This window comes from Solanum pennellii, chromosome 1 (genome assembly GCF_001406875.1).
Source record: "Solanum pennellii chromosome 1, SPENNV200".
Taxonomy (NCBI): Eukaryota; Viridiplantae; Streptophyta; class Magnoliopsida; order Solanales; family Solanaceae; genus Solanum; species Solanum pennellii.
Window position 1 is genome coordinate 2,560,299 of NC_028637.1, and position 17,701 is coordinate 2,577,999.

Consider the following 17,701-nt stretch of genomic DNA (forward strand, 5'->3'; position numbering starts at 1 on the left):
TATATATATATATATATATATATATATATATATATATATATATCACAGATACATGTGAATCACACTAGATACATATACATTTGTATAATCTGGAGTGATTAACATATATTTGGAATACCAGATACATGAAAACATTGCGAGCGACATGGAAAAGAAGCGAAGGAACCGAACGAAATTTGCTAGGAATAACAAAATACTAAATATTCTATGATCTAACTTTTTCTTAATATGTAAATTTATTGTTCGCTTAAAAGAGATATTTAGAGCACATATTTAGGAGATCAATAAGTTATTATATGAATAATAATAATTTTAAAAAAAGGATATTTACTAAACAACTAATGACTCAAAGAGGGATAAATAATGATTTTTTTTTTTGCATTTTCACAAATAAAAAAAAAAACTAAGAAATTTGACTCTCTAAATTATGACCAAAACAATCCTAGCTTGCATGCATGAGCCACTTTATTCAATAGTAAACTTTGTTACAAAGTTTTGACTTTAATTATGACAAAATTTTCTTTGTCTCCCCATGACATTTGTGCGTGTGCAATGAGATGAATTGGGACACTTCATTTAAATAAAGATAATTTAAGTTTTTTTTTTTCAAAAATAATCGATCTATCTTTACGGTATATTAGTAAAATTTATATATATTTTATTTTTTTCATATCTCGCTTGTGAAATTTCTGTTGTTGTATAATTTAAAATTTGGCACTAAATTGAGAATTGTTGTAGTGTTAACAAATGTTAGTGCACTTGATATTTATATCATATCAATTAATGTCAACTTTCTTGATTGATCAACAAGTTGTCAATTTGAGCTTAGTGCTTTGTAAATTTTGTGGTATGGGTGGGGGTAATTAAGTTAAGAATAAGTATTTGTATACATTAATTTTATTATGATTAAGCGATAAATGTATAAGAAAAATATATTTTGGATTCATCCATCAGTAATATTTTTACAGTAAAATCAGAGCAATATAAAAATGAGTAAACACGTGAAGAAGTCAAGAAAATTCAATTTATGTAGTATATATATACATAAATTTTTTTTATCCATTTATGTAGTGTAATTTTTCAACGAAGGAACGTGGGTTTTGCTTCACCACTAATAAGGGTGTTGAGTCAACTTGTGGATTTTATTCTATTTATGGAAATGAAACACATACATTTTTTTTATTTTACTATAGAAGGATAAATTTATAGTGATGCAAATGAGCATCAAAGATATATATAATAAATAGTACACAAGCATGCACAATGAACATGATTGCCATTGGCTTAATTCTTTGTGTCTCCCCACTTGTTCCACTATACAACTTTTTATGTAATCTAACAAGGTTAAGTGGACAAGATTTACCCACCAATTTTGTATAATATATATATCCCATTTGCTTCTTTTTTTAGTTTAATTATGATCTTTGTGCTTCATTTGGAAGATCCACTTATAGCTATTTAGCAAATTGGGATGTAGCAACAAAGTGTGTTATATCCACTTAGGTTTTTATGTGGTGGATTTTCATGTAGATTCAATGAAAGACATGATTTCTCTTATTGCTTTATTTTCAAAAAGTCCTTTTCCATTATTAAGCTAGCACTAACAATTTTTCAATATTTATTTTTTTGTTTTTCTCTAGTTCGATATCTGGTATTTATATTAGTGTTGTCGATAGTCAAGTTGGATTCATATCGTGTAAGGCTTATTTAAGGTTGTAGCAATATTCCTAGTCAGGATTTTCTTTCATGCTATCTGGTATTTATATTAGTGTTGTCGATAGTCAAGTTGGATTTATATCGTGTAAGGCTTATTTAAGGTTGTAGCAATATTCCTAGTCAGGATTTTCTTTCATGCTGATTAGAGCTCAAACTCGAAATATTTGATCAAGAGTGGAAGGATTTTATCTATCTCACCATAATTTTTAGTTGTCTATAATATTAAAAACATTTTCATAATTTTAGGATAAACTAAAAAAAAATTACAACACATAAATTGAGAGGAATAAAGTATTATATTTTTGTATTTTTGGAAAATATATTATTCCATGCATTTAGTTTATATGGTGTATTTTTCATTTGGAATATTCTAAAAGTTTGATAACATTCAACCAATATCTATTCTTTACAATTTTTAATTAATTTTTAAAAAGAAATTAAATTCTATCAGTAATTAATCAAATTTTATAAGTGATGTGAAGATTTTATTATTACATAAACTTAGTATGATACATAAGTCAAAATCAACATATATCACAAACTTTGCTATCAATCAAAATAATGTTATATAAAATGAAACATAATAGGATGCCATTATTTGCAGTTTGAATTGTAAATTAACTGTCTAATCTTATAGAAAATAATATTTCACTTAAGTTGGCATCAAATCATGACTAATTAATTAAGTTGGAAGTCCATTGAGAATGAAGCAAAAATGATAATTATTAGCTTTTACTTTTTTCAGAAAAATAGTTGATTTTTAGGCTGTGTATATTTATTTTATTTTATTTTTTAAAAAAGTAAGTTTCTTATTTTTTTTTTGTGTTCAATATATATAAGTAAAAAAAATATTATTCTAAAAGTATTTGTATATAATTTAGATAAAAATATATTGCAGATAGAGATGTAGGGTGATAGGGGTAAAGAATACGTATGTAAGATGAAAATAAGGCGTATTGGAGATGGAAAAAACACAATTAATATGAAATTAAGGACGCGATTTGAGATCATAATTTGAAATCATGTCTTAAATTCTCTTAGATTTGGGATTTCATATTGTGGTTTCAATTTATGTTAAATGTAAAACTTGACCATAATTTTATATCTTGTTTAAAAGAGAACATTTATTTTAAATTTTGTAAAAAAAAAGTGAAAAATTCATGCTTGATACGAAGAAATTGTTCATACCATATGAAATAATTATATTAAAGGATAACTAGTTCCTAAAATTATAAAGTATTAAAAATTTTGTGATAGCAAATATTTATTTATAAAAGAAACATGAAGATATGTGATTTATCAATGCATCGCCTTAGGATATTCAAAAATGTTGTTTATAAACTATGATTTACTCATTTGATTAGACTATATAAGAAATGAAGATTTTTTGATAATTTTCATAACTTATGGGTTCTCAAATTTACGAGAATACAACGTACAAAAATCAAATTGCATATCCAAATGAAATTTCTACTTTATCTGATTTCAAATCATCAGCACCTTAATTAGGATATTCGGAAATATTGTTTATGAACTATGGTTTGTTCATTTGATAAGACTATATAAGAATTGGAGATTTTCTAATAGTTTTCACAATTTTTGGGATTCTCAAATTTACGAGGATACAACTTATAAAATCCAAATTTCATATCCAAATGAAATTTCTACTTTATCTGATTTCAAATCATGAACTCATACGTTAAAATGTGACAAGGTAGATTTAAGATTATGTTTAAGGAAATCTTATAAGGTGATGACACTAACTCCAACTTTTTACAGATCGAACTGTAACTAAATTTTGTAATTTTTACTGAACCGATTGATATATAGACTCTCGCCTAGTTATAATTTTTACTGAATCGATTGATATATAGACTCTCATTATTAAGCGAAGAAAAACTTTCTATTAAAATTTTTTTTATTTTTAAGAATATGATCTTATGATTAAGAACGGAGAGATTAATTTATTTCATTTTTATAATCACATTAGTTCATTATTGATGTCTACCACACTATCCACTAGGACTATGTTTAGGATTAAAAGTCATAATCCACAATTAAAAAGTTGAGGATTGCATTATTTCTCTTTAAACTTTAATTTGTAGCTAATTAATAGTGGATTATCAATTTTATTGCCCTCCATATGGATGGATCATAGAAAAAGATTAATAAGTGTTTTGTGTTGTACGAGATAAAATTATTATACCCTATTGTAAATTTATATAATAAGGTGATTGACTTTAGATTACATTAATTTATTTAATAAATACAAACTTTAAGATCTCACATGGATTATGCACCAACTTTTTAGAATCATATTTTATTAATTGAATATCATGGACAGCCTATCCAAAAGTATATTTATTTACAATGGCTTGCATATGCAAATTAGCTTCATTATTACATGGAAATTCCATTAAGGATTTTAAAATTATCACAAACTATCAACCATTAAATTTGAAGGGGAGCGATGAATGACAGCAAAGTTATTTTCGTGTAATTTATAGATTATTTATTCAAATCGTGAAATAAGGTGTTAATGCTGGTATATTAATAGAATAGGCTAACTACATCATACTCTTTAGAGTGCATTTTTACTCAGTGACATAGCTAGTGACGGAGCGAGAAATTTAACATAGGGTGACCAAATATAGCAACTTGATATGTTAAGGGTGTCCAAAATATATTATTTAATCATTTCGTATATCATTTTACTTATATATATGGTATTTTTTTTCCGACGAAGGGTGTAGCCGAAGTTTTTAACAAGAGTTCAAAATCTGAAAAAGTAAACACAAAAACTAATTAGAAAGAGTTCGACATCTACAATGTATATAAGAAAATAATTATTTTCTGACGAAGGGAATTCAAATGAACCACTAACAATACGTTGGCTCCATCCCAGATCCTAAAGCCGTGAACGTGAAATATCTTGCGCAAGGACGATTTTCTTATGATTTTGAATGAATGGCGCTCATTTAAACAGGCAAAATTTCATGGTCCAACGCGCCCTCAGTTTAGTAAAATAAATCTCATGAAATTTTCTTCAGAAGTGATATTCAGTGATCAAGTAAGATCAAGTAATATGAAACGGAGAAAGTACATGATTTATAAAAAGGAGTTAATCTACATTATATGAAGTTGAAGAAGCATAAATTATCCCTTACTAATTCCAATTATCCTCTTTTTTAGTTTTTCCCCCTTTTACTTGTCTTTTTTTTCTAGCTACTATTAGCATGGCTACAATCAGCTGCACCACTGCCAACTCCGTCATCGCAATCACCAGCGCGGCCATTGGCACAGGCACCACCAGGCGGCTCACCACCGTTCATGTAAACCGTAGTATTTACCTTACCATATAGGCCATCAGTAACTATAGTAGTTACCATCTTTTGCATCAAACTTTTGGGCCATCATGCACAACTTTGCTTTCATCTCCAGTAGAGACGGATGCAATCTATGTTTAAGAACCTTAATGTTGAGTTTGTCAAATTCAAATCTCGGATCTGTCTCTGACCTGTACAACAACCACCTTTTGAACCATCATACATAACTTTGTTGCCATCTCTGATAGAAACGGATGGAGCCTATGCTCAACGATAAAACACAAGTAACATTTTTGTCAACGAAACAAAAATATATATGCAAGTGTGGTGGAAAATTACTAAAACTTTAAGAATCTTTAAAAGTATAATGAGTTTAGTATACTAAGAATTAAGAACCTTAAAGGTTGAGTTCGTCCACTTCAAATCTTGAATCTGCTTCTGATCTCCGAACTACCACCTTTAGCAGCTCCACCACCACCTCGAGCAGCAGCAGTCTGCCTGCCACAGTAGACATTGACACGGACAGAAGACGAAGCAACAACAGAAGGAGTTGCTCTTAACTTAAATCTTATGTACCTTTTAAAATCAGTCTAAAAATCAACGTGTACATCTACAGTAATGTGTGTTCATATATTGCTCGAATTTATTACTACTATTTTGCTGGGTTGGAGTTCCAGCTAAGTTAAAGGCATTTACGCTGATTTTTTTATATCAGTGTAACCTAAATACACCACGACTCCACGACAACCTTCCGCACAACCACAAATAAATCTCACATAACTTCTCTTTTTCTTCCCCTCTTCTTCCCAACTTTTCTTAAAAACAAATGGGGGATTGATAAAGAAAGGACAGCCTAACTAAATCTTAAAGCTAGTTTATGAGAAAAGGATTGTTGAGTCTATATAAGCAAATCACCAGTCCATCCCCGATCAATGTGGAGCTCTACAACCCCTTCACGCCCGGGCGCAATAGGAGCATGGACCGAGAGCCCTAATAGGAGTGAACCTGACCCTCTAATACCATGATAAAGGTTTCCAAAAAACTAATAAAAATGGGAAGTTTCATCACTAAAAAAGAGCCTCACACAGCTAAGTCCGTACCACTACAAAGTTTTTTCTCTGAATCAGATTCTTTGCATAATTTGTGATAATATTGAAAGTTGGGCTTGCATCTGATTCTGATGTAACTAAATACTATTCATTGTTGAGAATAAAATCAAGTAAAATAAACCAGGCCCATTGGATCCGATGTGGGTGGGTTCCCTGGACCAGGCAAGCGGGGCTGGGGTGTGTGTGAATATTCTCCCAGCCCATGATTGTGCATGCTCCAGTTGGACAGCGTCTGGGGTGAATGTGATGAATTTGAGTTGTAGGCTAACCTTTTCTTCTGTTTTCATCACTGACAACCAGAAGCTCCACAAGTAGAACACATAAAGATAGTTCATGAGAAGTTATGTCATGCTGCATGTATTACCAGAGTCTTTAACTCAAATGATCCACTAAAGCAAGTGTTTGTGCTATGTAATTTTGGGGCATAAGTACAACAACAACATAACCCCGTGGAGTCTGGGGAAGGTAGGATGTATGCAAACCTTAGCCCTCTCTGTGGAGTAGAGAGGTTGTTACCCTCGGCTCACAAGAGATGTTATCAAAAGCAAGGAAATAAGATTTTTAAAAAAATAGCAAGATACAAAGCAACTGAAATAGTAGATAGTACCATGCATTCAAGAATAAGAAACTTAAGCGATTACTAACTACTACTACTAATAGGAGAGAAGGGCATGAAGTTAGCCCCCTCCCAAATAAGAAAGCAACTCGCTTCAGTTACAGGCTCCTCCTATTCACCATCACAAAAGATAACTTCCATGAACAAAACAAACATCCTTCAGATAGATTCTACATGAAGTTAAGGCATTCAAGAAATGTTTCGATCTTTTTTTTTCTGATAATATAGGTGTCCAAACCACCTTGTGCACACGTCCACTGTTCTACGATACCTGCATCCTTACACTACTACAGGTGCTAATCCTGTCCGGGAGGGAATAAATCACATACTTTCTACCTCTACTGGAATTCAAATTCTGTTCTGCCATGGTCTTTGTTCCTACTTCATCAACGGCCACACCCTTGGTATAAAAGTTTGGTTTCATATACATCAACATATATCAATTATAGTGTACTCGTCTTTAGCAAAACACAATAAAGCACAAAACTTTCCTGCTGAACTTGCTCTCCCATAAGGATAAAAAGAAGCATCAGTCCGAGATACAAAAATAAACTTCATCTAGCTAATCAAAAGAACATGCCATTGAAGGGCAAGTAATCTACATTGATTTAACTGTAAGTCGAGAGTCTAAGCAGAAATCACCTGCTGATTCGAGATACATATATGAATCCATCAAGAATGTAGCAAATATTCTTTTATTTCATTGTCTAATCTATTTCATCTTATATTAGACATAATTCAAGAATAAGTAATGTATACCAAGTTAAAGCTTCCATCTTCCTCGAAAAAATGGTTTGCTGCTTAAAAGCTCAGAATCTGAACCACCATAAACTACATATCATCGAATTCAACTCTCTTTTTCATCAGTTCCAAAGAGCTTCATCCGGGACAAAGCTGTTCTCAGATAACCTTCCACCTCGAACTTCTTAGGGGAAAGCTCGCGGTACTTAGCGAATTGCTCTCTAGCCTCTTTATTCCTGTCAAGCAAACTGTAAATCATTCCTCTACAGAAATATGGCCTGAAATCTTTAGGATCCTCCTTCTCAAGCTCGTCGTAGCTCCTTAATGCTTCCTCAACATTCTTCTGCAAGAACTGTACTTGTGCCATTATAAACCGAATATCCCTACTTTCCTTCACTTTGCTCTCTTCCTCAGCTAACCTCAATGCCTCCTCTAACCTCTGAATCACCTTCACCCCCTCACCACACCTATCCATCAGCAATGCATTCTCAAACAATGCCTCGAACGAAAGAGGGGTTTCCGATAAAATCTCTTCGAAAACTTCCCTTGCATCTTCAAGCTTCCCCATTTCGTTCAACAGCCTCGCCGTCAAGAATTTCCATTCGGTATTCTCCGGCTGAGCAGACGACAACTTCTTCAGTATTTTCAGACTCTCCTCGTCCTCCCCTGATTCCAATTTTTCCTGGAGGAGATTTTTTAGGGCTTCAATAGCTTCAGGACTGGATTCTAAGAACTGAGTCAGTGGTGAACCCTCCTCTTCTTCTTCTTGCTGTTGCTCTTCCATTACAGCAGCTGGTGGGGTTTCAGCACTTGCAAATGAGGTTCCGACCGGGAACTTCCCTAAAGCCACAGCGGCGAAAACAACAGCAACACCGGCAGATTTGAGGGTAGAGATTAATGGGTTCGACTTAGAATTTCCATTGACGGAAGCCTGAAGGACGAATCTTCTGCTATAGCTTTTATGAGCAGTTTTGGGGATTGTGAAAATGGAGGAACGGGAAGGTGAATTGGGGAAAGTGGTGGAGTGGTGGAAGAACGACGATGAACCGATAGTCAAAGTGGAGTTCATGGTGATAGTCGCCGGTAAAAGGTAGATTCCGGCGGGATGGACGAAAGCTAAAGTCTCCGGCGAGTTTTTTTTGGGAAGGTTTTAGCGGTGTGTGGTAGGGTTTTAGAGTTTCAAGAATTAAAAAAAGGGAACTCAACTTTGTCATTTGGAGCTGATATACCCCTCGCGCTATAAAAGTGGCTCATATATGCCTTTACCGTTATACAAACGGCTCACATATACCCCTGCCGTTACAAAATGGCTCACATATACCCTTCATTTAACGGAAGTTAAAAAATTAGTTTTAAATTTATATATTACTTCTATTTTTTTTTTAAAATTATTTAGGGGTATATATGATTCTTCTATCAAAGTTCAAGGTATATTTTAATTTTTTTATACATAAATTATTTTTTGACTTCTTTTATTATAATTATTTGAATTTCTTATTCTTATTTTGTTTTTTTCTTTCATTCCTTAGTTTAAAGAATAAAAAATTAAACTATTTTTTTGTGTGTGTATTGTAATTTAATTTCATATTCGAAGAAAAATTTTGATCATCTACAATAAGTTTTACAAGAATATTAGTGAAACATAAATAAATTTGATTATCAAAATAATAATTATAAATTAGTCATTGAAACCAAAAAAAGTAAAAAAAAAATATGTTTGACGAGGATTAAATTTACTCATATGGGATTATAATTTTTTAGAAAAAAAATTAATAATTTAGATTAAAATTATTTTTTTTTTCATTTCCGTTAGAGGAAAATGGTATATGTGAGCCATTTGTTTACAAGTAGGGGTATATATGAGCCATTTGTTTATAAATAGGGGTATATATGAGCCACTTTCATAACAAGGGGTATATCAGCTCTAAATGACAAAATTGAGGGGTATATCAGACCCTTTTCCCTTAAAAAAAAAAGGGGTTAGGAGAGATTTGTTGTAAGAGTCGGGTTTAGGTTGACATGCTTCTGAAGAAGATTTTATGTAACGTTTAAATATTATAATATACATATTTTTGGATTCCCGATAGGCGTAATTCAAGAAATTCATTTTAAATCTCGTTTGAATATGATTTTCTACTAGTGATTTAAAATCAAATTGATTTAAAGTTAAAGTTCTATTTTCATATATTTTGAATTTTTATATAATCTTATCAAATAAGTAAATTATAATTTATAAATAACATGTCTAAATATATTAAGGTGATACATTATTCAAATCTCATGTCGAAACACCTATTTTAATGCGCATAATATGTAGCTTGGACAATGACATATACCATATGATATCAATTGAAGTCGTATGGTAGAATATATAAGAATAATGAAAAATATAGTGTATTAGTAATATATATATTATTTATTCTTGCATTAGTTATGATGAGATTTTTTTATGCAATGTTTAGTTTGGTGTAGTAAAATATTATGCATTACACAATTTTTTTTTAAAAAAAATTGTTTACAAAATTACCCTCCACAAATACGGTGGAAGGATGTAAAATAGGTTTTTAAGGGCAATTGTGTCTTTCATAATGCTAATGCTTGCATTAGAACCCATTGCATTAGCAATACAATCTTCGATACACAATAGAGTGTATTACTAATACAAACATTAGTTATGCATGGATTAGAAAAACGTACCAAACAAGGTACTACTAATATGTCAAGCTAACGCAAGCATTATTTTTTCTAGTACACTCTATCAAATGACGATCTATATGAACTAGACATGTTGGACCGGTCAAATCCGTGATTTGTTAGAAGCTAAAAATTTTGGAGTACATTTGAGAATAGTATTTTTATGCCAATTGGAATTTATAAGATTTAATTAAAAATTAAAATAAAATAAAATATTAAAAATAATAAGAGTCTAAAGTCAAAATCTATCTAAAATTTAAAATATTATTAAAATTTAAATACGATATAGACTTATAAAATATGTGCTACGTAGCTAAACTAGAATTTTTTCTAAAATGTCTAGGGAATCACTATGTAGGTCGTATCCTACGGAATATTGTCATACTTTTGTGTTTATCATCATTATTTGAAAAAATTATGTTAATATTTTGATTTTTTGCTATTTATACTTTTATTTGAAATCAAACTTAATAATATTATAAAGATAATTTTATTTGTGAATCTGATTAACAAGTAGTAACACTAACACAATGTAATATTATCTTGTTGATATTTATGGTAATATATTTAAATTAAAATTTGATTTTAATAATCATAAAAAATACATATTTTCAAAAAGGAAAATTACGTGGTTAAACAAACTTATATTATTTAATTACTCATCATAGCTATAGTTTGCTACAATTACCACTCTCGACTAATATTATACATTAATTACATAGACTGACTTCGAGTTTGTATAATTAGTCATGTTTGTATATGTAATTCACCAAAATATTCAAATATATATGTACAATATACAATTATCTAATCGATATACATATAAAACTCACCTCTCTGCTCTCTCTCGCCCGCCTCTCTCCTCCCTCTCCCAATCTCACTTGCCATATATACAAATGCATGTGTATAATATACAATTATATACATATACAATTCACCCCTCTCTCACTCTCTGCCCTCTCTCGCCCGCCTCTCTCCTCCCTCTCCCAATCTCGCTTGCCATATATACAAATGCATATGTATAATATACAATTATATACATATACAATTCACCTCTCTCTCACTCTCTGTCCTCTCTCGCTCGCCTCTCTCCTCCCTCTCCCAATCTCGCTTGCTATATATACAAATACATATGTATAATATACAATTATCTAGTCGATATACATGTACAATTCACCTTTCTCTCACTCTTTTCCCTCTCTCTCCTCTCTCTCCCAATCTCGCTCGCCTCTCTCCTCCTGATAACATGTAGCTACGCTTTGTAATTTTCAAAGTATAACTATGAAGAGTAATTGCTATTCTTAAGTGATTATATCTGAAAGTTTCCCTTAAAAAATGAATTGACCCGACACAGTCCGTATCCAACGTACTTATTTTTCTCTGTTCTTTCATCATTTGATTAAGACTAAAAAAGAGTTAGGAGGTAGTGTAATCTTGTCTATATTAGGGTCGTTGGTCTTCATTATCTTTTCTTCATACTAAAATTTGTTGCACTTGAAATGAGGGTCTTTTCGAAAGAATTTCTCTATCTCTACGAGGTATTGGTAATATTTACATACATTTTGCCTTATCTAAATCTCACTAATAAAATTTCACAAAATATGTTATTGTTAATACAAGTATATCGAAAATCATTTCTACACCTAAATACAATAATGTGTGTGCAATCGTAAATCCAATTATATCAGACTCCACTTATAGAATTACACCCGACCCAAATATTTTGTTGTATCTATTTTTGTTTGATATTAAAAGCCTCTCTTCACACACTTAGCAGCAGTAGCGGTTACCTCATCTTCTCTTTCTCCTCTCTTCACAAACCCTGCAAATTCATTCACAGCACAAATTTTTCATCTGATTTATCTATATATATATACATACATATTTATGTATATGTACACATTGTACCGGAGCCGCCACCGGAAACCCTAGATCCACCGTCAAAGATTTTATTGAAAAAGATTTAGTAATCTAGGTTTCATCGAAGAAAAACCCACATCAATTATGGTTGGCCCTACGCCGCCGTCGACTGAGGTTCCGGTACCGGCATCGGCACCACTACCGGCAACGGTTCAATTATCAGCTGAAGAAGAAGCTGTGAAGAGTAACACCGATTGCGTTTATTTTCTTGCGTCTCCTCTCACATGCAAAAAGGTTCGATTTTTTTTGTTTTTGATTTTCAATCGAGTGTTGATTTATCTTCAGAATTATTTGAATTTGATGCCCTTTTGTGTTGAGGATGTGTGTTGCAAGAGATAAAGATTGTGTTTTTAATTATTTTTTTTCGTTAATTTCTAGATGAGTTTTGTGTTATTGGTAAACCCTGCTGGTTTTGGCTGCTGTTGGTTAGTAGACTATCTGAACTTTCACCTTGTAATCCCCTCCCCAAAAATTTACTATATAAAAGGAACTATTTCATGATTATGTAAGTTTAAAGCTTAAAAGAATCTTGATTTTATGAAATGAATTTGATGCAGCAACTTCTTTACACAATAAGGTTTTAAGGTATATATATGTATAGTTCATACAGTAAGAACCATCTGAAGCTTGTGCAAACTATTGTTTTTTTTTTTAAGTCATGGCTTAGCTTTTCATTTTAAATTTGTGTGATGCTTGTGTGATTGCGGAGGGTCTATCGGAAACGCTCTGTGTTTGAAAGGAAGGGGTAAGGCTGCGTATACACCACCCTCCCCAAATCCCACTTGTGGGATTACACTCGGTATGTTGTTGTTGTTGCTTGTGTGGTTGCGATCCTAAAACCATCTATTGCATTGCATGATTTCTGCTGGAATTTTTAGGTTTCTGCTAGGTATTATGAGCCTGATTGTTTCGTTTAATAGGAATTTGTTTTGTTTCTGTCGCTTTTATGATGGTTTTGTCAAACTGGATTTAGTCAATCTTGGAGTAAGTTTAAAGTTGGCGACTTCGATAACGACAGTAAGTGCATTGTTCACGAACACATACAATGTTATAAGGATGATGGGCAATCACATTTGTCTTTATGTTCTTTTGTCGGGATATATTGTTTTTGCATTTGAATCTATTGGTTGTGTGCGCGTGATCCTTCTTATCATGTTAGACAAAGTCAATCGATGCAACACGTGCAACTACCGAAATTGTTTCTCATTTTTTTTTTGAGTCTTTTCGTAACTGTTTGGTAAAAACCACTTGTGTAAAAATCCCTTTAGCATCTTTCTATATTACAGGATCTCTGTTCCTTTTTGTGTAAATGCATGTATGGTGGATTTCTCCATGCTATATAACGTCTTAAAGGGCCATATCTTACAAGGATTAAAAAAATAATCTTGGTTATAAATGGATTATTTTATCCGACATTTGGTTGGATTTTTGTTTCCAATATAAGCAATACTGGGATTATTTTATACCGGATTAACATGGATCTTATACCAGGATTAGCTAACCCTGGATAAAATAGCTAACGACAAAGTATCCTTAGTTGCCTTTTTACTCTTTTCCTATTTACTTAAAAATAACTGTATAGATGTAAACAGAACTTTATCAAACTTAAAAACAGACACATGTTTTGCGTTATACACCTTATATCTCATTTTCATTGCAATGAACCAAATGTTTTATAATCCAGGGATTATTAGTCCCAAAATTATCCCTGTGCTTTATAATCCTGGCATAGCTTTGTGTACGAACTAAACGACCCTTAATGAACTAATTTACATTTATGGATCTAATGAACTTCTATTGATGCTTCAATTTTTTTTTGTTGACAGGGAAGCGAGTGCGAGTACCGCCATAGTGACATGGCTAGGCTTAATCCAAGGGATTGCTGGTACTGGTTGAATGGAAACTGCTTAAACCCAAAGTGTGCATTCCGACACCCTGTGAGTTATTACTTTCTCAAACTGCTCTAGTTTCTTATCATCTCCATGCTATAAATATGCAAAGATCCTTGTCGTCATGTACATATAAAGTTTCTACTTTTACTAGCAGGTATGTTGCTCTATATTTGCTAGTTAGTCATTCAATTGACTCTTAACCTTTTCCCTGTAGCCTCTTGATGGGATTTTGGAAGCTCAAGCTCCAACTGCTATGGGATTTTCTGCAGCTTATAAGGTATCTGTTGCGCCTATGCCACAGGTTCCATATGCTTCTAGTAAACAAGATGTGCCCTGCATATTTTTCCAGCAAGGGATTTGTCGAAAGGGTGATAAGTGTGGATTCATGCATGCACCAAGCTTTGTTTCTAACAACCCTACACAACCTCCGGTGTCTACTGCATCTAGTGAAACTTCAACTGTTAAGAAGGCATTTGGTGGGGTTGAAAAGTCTGTGCAAGGCACGGAACTTTCACAAACAAATGCTCTGAAGCCTTGTGAACTACCTAAACCTGTGATAAAACTGGGAAATCATCTGACTAAGAAAGATAATACCTTTGATGAGAAGTTACTGCCTCCAAATTCTGTCATAAAGAGAGAGCATTCCAGGTACAAGCCACCAAGTGCTCCTCCAACCAATGGCATTTCTTTCAGTGCCCCCAACAGAAAGCAGCAGCCCATTGGGATTGATGATCACAACAGCATGCAATACAAGGATGATGAAATTTCAAGGGAGCCTTCTCCTGGTTTTGATGTTCTTGTGGATGATGAGCTCAGAGGTTCAGATTATTATCATGGTGAAGATCATTATGGTGGAAGAAGGGAGAATGGGGGGAGAAATGAATATGACATGGGTGATTCTGCTGATTATGATTCAGTGGCAGATATGGACCGAGATATGTACCCTGATGTGCGTGGATATGACTCGTATGATAGGCTTCAGGGTCACTATGCTTGGGAGCAGCGTATAGCTTCTTCTGAGAGAATACCAGGGGTCTCAGCTCATCCTGAAAGGAGACGCTATGGTACAGTAGATAGTCCTGAACATGTTGAGATATCAGATCTGAGGCATCAGTTATCGAAGCATAGGAGGGGTAGCGGTTTGAAATCTGTTATCGGTCATGACTTTTCAAGTGAAAAGCATGTTGAAGGTCGAGCCAACAAGAGCTCTAGGAGGGATGCACGCTATTTACCTTCACATGATAGTTCTCTTAATGGTGGTCGCCTTCGAGGAAGAATAAAGCTTCCAGTTCGATCATCTTCTCCAGATGACAGGGCTGATTTACGGTTGGATAGGGCTAGAGACCGTGGCAGATTGTCTTCAGAAAGGCCACAACCATACTCTTACCAAGGAAGGCCTCGAGACAGAATAAAGGGAAGAATGCAAGAGGATATCAATAGTGATGGCAGAAACAACAGAGTTCATCATGTAAGGAGAGATATAATAAATGTCAATAATTCTGACTTCCTGCGTCCTAAAAGTCTTGCAGAACTTAAAGGTAGGAAAACCGCTGAGAGCAATGAGCAACAACCCCCTAGAAAACGGAAGTTCCAAAAGCTGGATGGTGGGGAGGATCTATCATTTGAAGGACCAATGCCTTTAAAAGAAATTTTGAAGAGGAAAAGAGGGGGTGAAGGTAACATGTCATCTGGTGGGAGTGAAGACGATCAACATGAAAGAAAGCACCAGACGGAGAGGACTTCCATGACTTCACGGAGTGTGGATTTTCCTTCCTCTGTTACCAAGAACGGGTCTGACCTTCCTATTCAGAAGGAAGATTCTAAGCTTGTGCCCAAATCAGCGGATCACCAATCTCCTTTGTACCGCTCCGAAAATGAACTTGAAGCTGAAGAAGAGATGGTTGTGGAAGGAGCAGGCACCCAAGATCACAAAGGCTATGATCAGAGAGATGGACATGATGATGACTATGAGCCGGTTGAAGGTGAAGATTACAACTTCGATGAAGGTGACCCTGATGACGAATTCTTGGATGATGATGACGACGACTTTGCAAAGAAGTTGGGCGTTCACTAATAAAAGTCAGGAGATTCGTCTGCTCTAAGCTGTATTTGTTTTCTATACATCTGTGAGCTCTTTTTAGGTTCAATGAGCAGATTTAAGAAGTGTAGGGTAACAAACTTTCTTTTTTCTTGGCCTTTGTACTATTAGAAACTTTTTGTCATGTATTTAAACTCTCTGAGGTGGATGGATAGTTTTCCACCAGCTAAGAGTTGCTGGGGGGTTAGGTTTGCCCAAAAGGGTCAAGACTGTATGTAACTTTTTAGAGTGTTAACAAAAAGTGCCTTTGCAGCTTTGCTATATCCTCTCCTAAAGCTGCTGGATCAGTTTAAGCATCATTGGAATTTTCCCCTTGCATAATGACTAAAGTGATTTGCACAAATTGGTTGTTTGGTCCTGCTTTTAAAGTTTTCATCCAATTTTAAGAAGTTTTGCTTTACATAAGATTACAAGTCCTGGCTTTGGCATATCATCAGAAGTTCTGAATTTTGATGGATGGACAAATACTTGCCTTGCCACAAGTCCTTTGTACCAAGTGTACACAAGTCTTGATGGACTATTAGAATTTCTAATGGTGAGGAGGAAATTTGCCTTGCCACAAGTCCTAATGACTTTGGGACTAACTGTTCACAAGTCTTGACGGACTATTAGAATTTCTAGTGGATGGGCAAGAAATTTGTCTTGCCACAAGTCATTAGGACATTAATACAACATCTATCACAACTTATACACAAATTCTGATGCATCATTAAGAGTAGTTGCACAAAGAGATGGCTTACATTTACAAAAATAAAATGGGAACAAAAACTAAACACAGTCCTTAAAAAGATGATTTGAACTAAAAATCTTGCGAGGAAAGTGGAAATTGGGCTCTAATTATAATGATGCCTACTCATTGAAGGTCAAACGAATACTCTGAAGAAGGTAAATCCCTCAGTTTACAAATTTACGTGTGCTATACTCCAAGATGCTTTTTGTTATCCAGAATACCGACGTCTTTTTTGCCCAATTTTTTGTGGACGTCCGTTAAGACGTTAGCTATGGAGCCAGTTGGCCATGACGGTCAAAACGACCAATTTTGAAGGTCAAATGAGCCACGAAGTAGGTAAATCTCCCATTTTACTGATTTTCGTGTGCTATAAACCAAGGATTTTGGTGATCCAAAATTTCGACGTCTTTTTTGCCAATTTTTTCGTGAACGTCCGTTAAGACGTTAGTTATGGACCCAGTTGTACCTACGGTCAAAACGACCCATTTTAAAGGTCAAATGAGCCCCGAAGCAGATATACCTATTTTGCCAATTTTTGTGTACTATCGTCCATAAATTTTTGGTAATTTAAAATTCCGACGTCTTTCTTGCCCAAAATTTTCATGGATGTCCATTAAGATGTTATCTATGGCGCCAACTAGCCCTGTCAGCCAAAACAGACCATTTTGAAGGTCAAATGAGTCCTGGAGCAGGTAAACCCCTCATTTTATCGATTTTCGTGTGTTATAGTCCACAATCTTTTTTGTTGATCCAAATTTTGGACGTCCTTTTTCCCAAATTTTTCATGGACGTCCGTTAAGACATTAGCTAGGGATCCAATTTTCCTTGACGACCAAAACAAACCATTTCAGGTAAACCC

The 17,701-nt window shown here is 33.7% G+C and overlaps 2 protein-coding genes across 2 annotated transcripts; one reads left to right on the forward strand and one right to left on the reverse strand.

Moving 5' to 3' along the window:
* Nucleotides 1–6,740: 6,740 nt before the first annotated feature.
* LOC107008398 (protein SLOW GREEN 1, chloroplastic) lies at nucleotides 6,741–8,695 on the reverse strand. The gene has a single exon (XM_015207421.2). It carries the CDS (start codon nucleotides 8,575–8,577, stop codon nucleotides 7,615–7,617), a length of 963 nt encoding a protein of 320 aa, XP_015062907.1. The 5' UTR covers nucleotides 8,578–8,695; the 3' UTR covers nucleotides 6,741–7,614.
* Nucleotides 8,696–11,964: 3,269 nt separating this feature from the next.
* LOC107008190 (zinc finger CCCH domain-containing protein 17-like) lies at nucleotides 11,965–16,417 on the forward strand. The gene is made up of 3 exons (XM_015207117.2): nucleotides 11,965–12,356; nucleotides 13,949–14,059; nucleotides 14,229–16,417. The coding sequence occupies exons 1-3, from the start codon at nucleotides 12,207–12,209 to the stop codon at nucleotides 16,086–16,088; spliced, it is 2,121 nt and encodes a 706-aa protein (XP_015062603.1). The 5' UTR covers nucleotides 11,965–12,206; the 3' UTR covers nucleotides 16,089–16,417.
* The last annotated feature ends 1,284 nt before the right edge of the window (nucleotides 16,418–17,701 follow it).

Bases quoted from the DNA above. Each gene is read 5' to 3' on its own strand.
- LOC107008398 (XM_015207421.2), bottom strand. From the start codon at position 8,577: ATGAACTCCACTTTGACTATCGGTTCATCGTCGTTCTTCCACCACTCC.
- LOC107008190 (XM_015207117.2), top strand. From the start codon at position 12,207: ATGGTTGGCCCTACGCCGCCGTCGACTGAGGTTCCGGTACCGGCATCG. The intron at 12,357-13,948 runs GTTCGATTTTTT...TTTTGTTGACAG, and splicing joins CTCCTCTCACATGCAAAAAG to GGAAGCGAGTGCGAGTACCG. The intron at 14,060-14,228 runs GTGAGTTATTAC...TTTTCCCTGTAG, and splicing joins AGTGTGCATTCCGACACCCT to CCTCTTGATGGGATTTTGGA.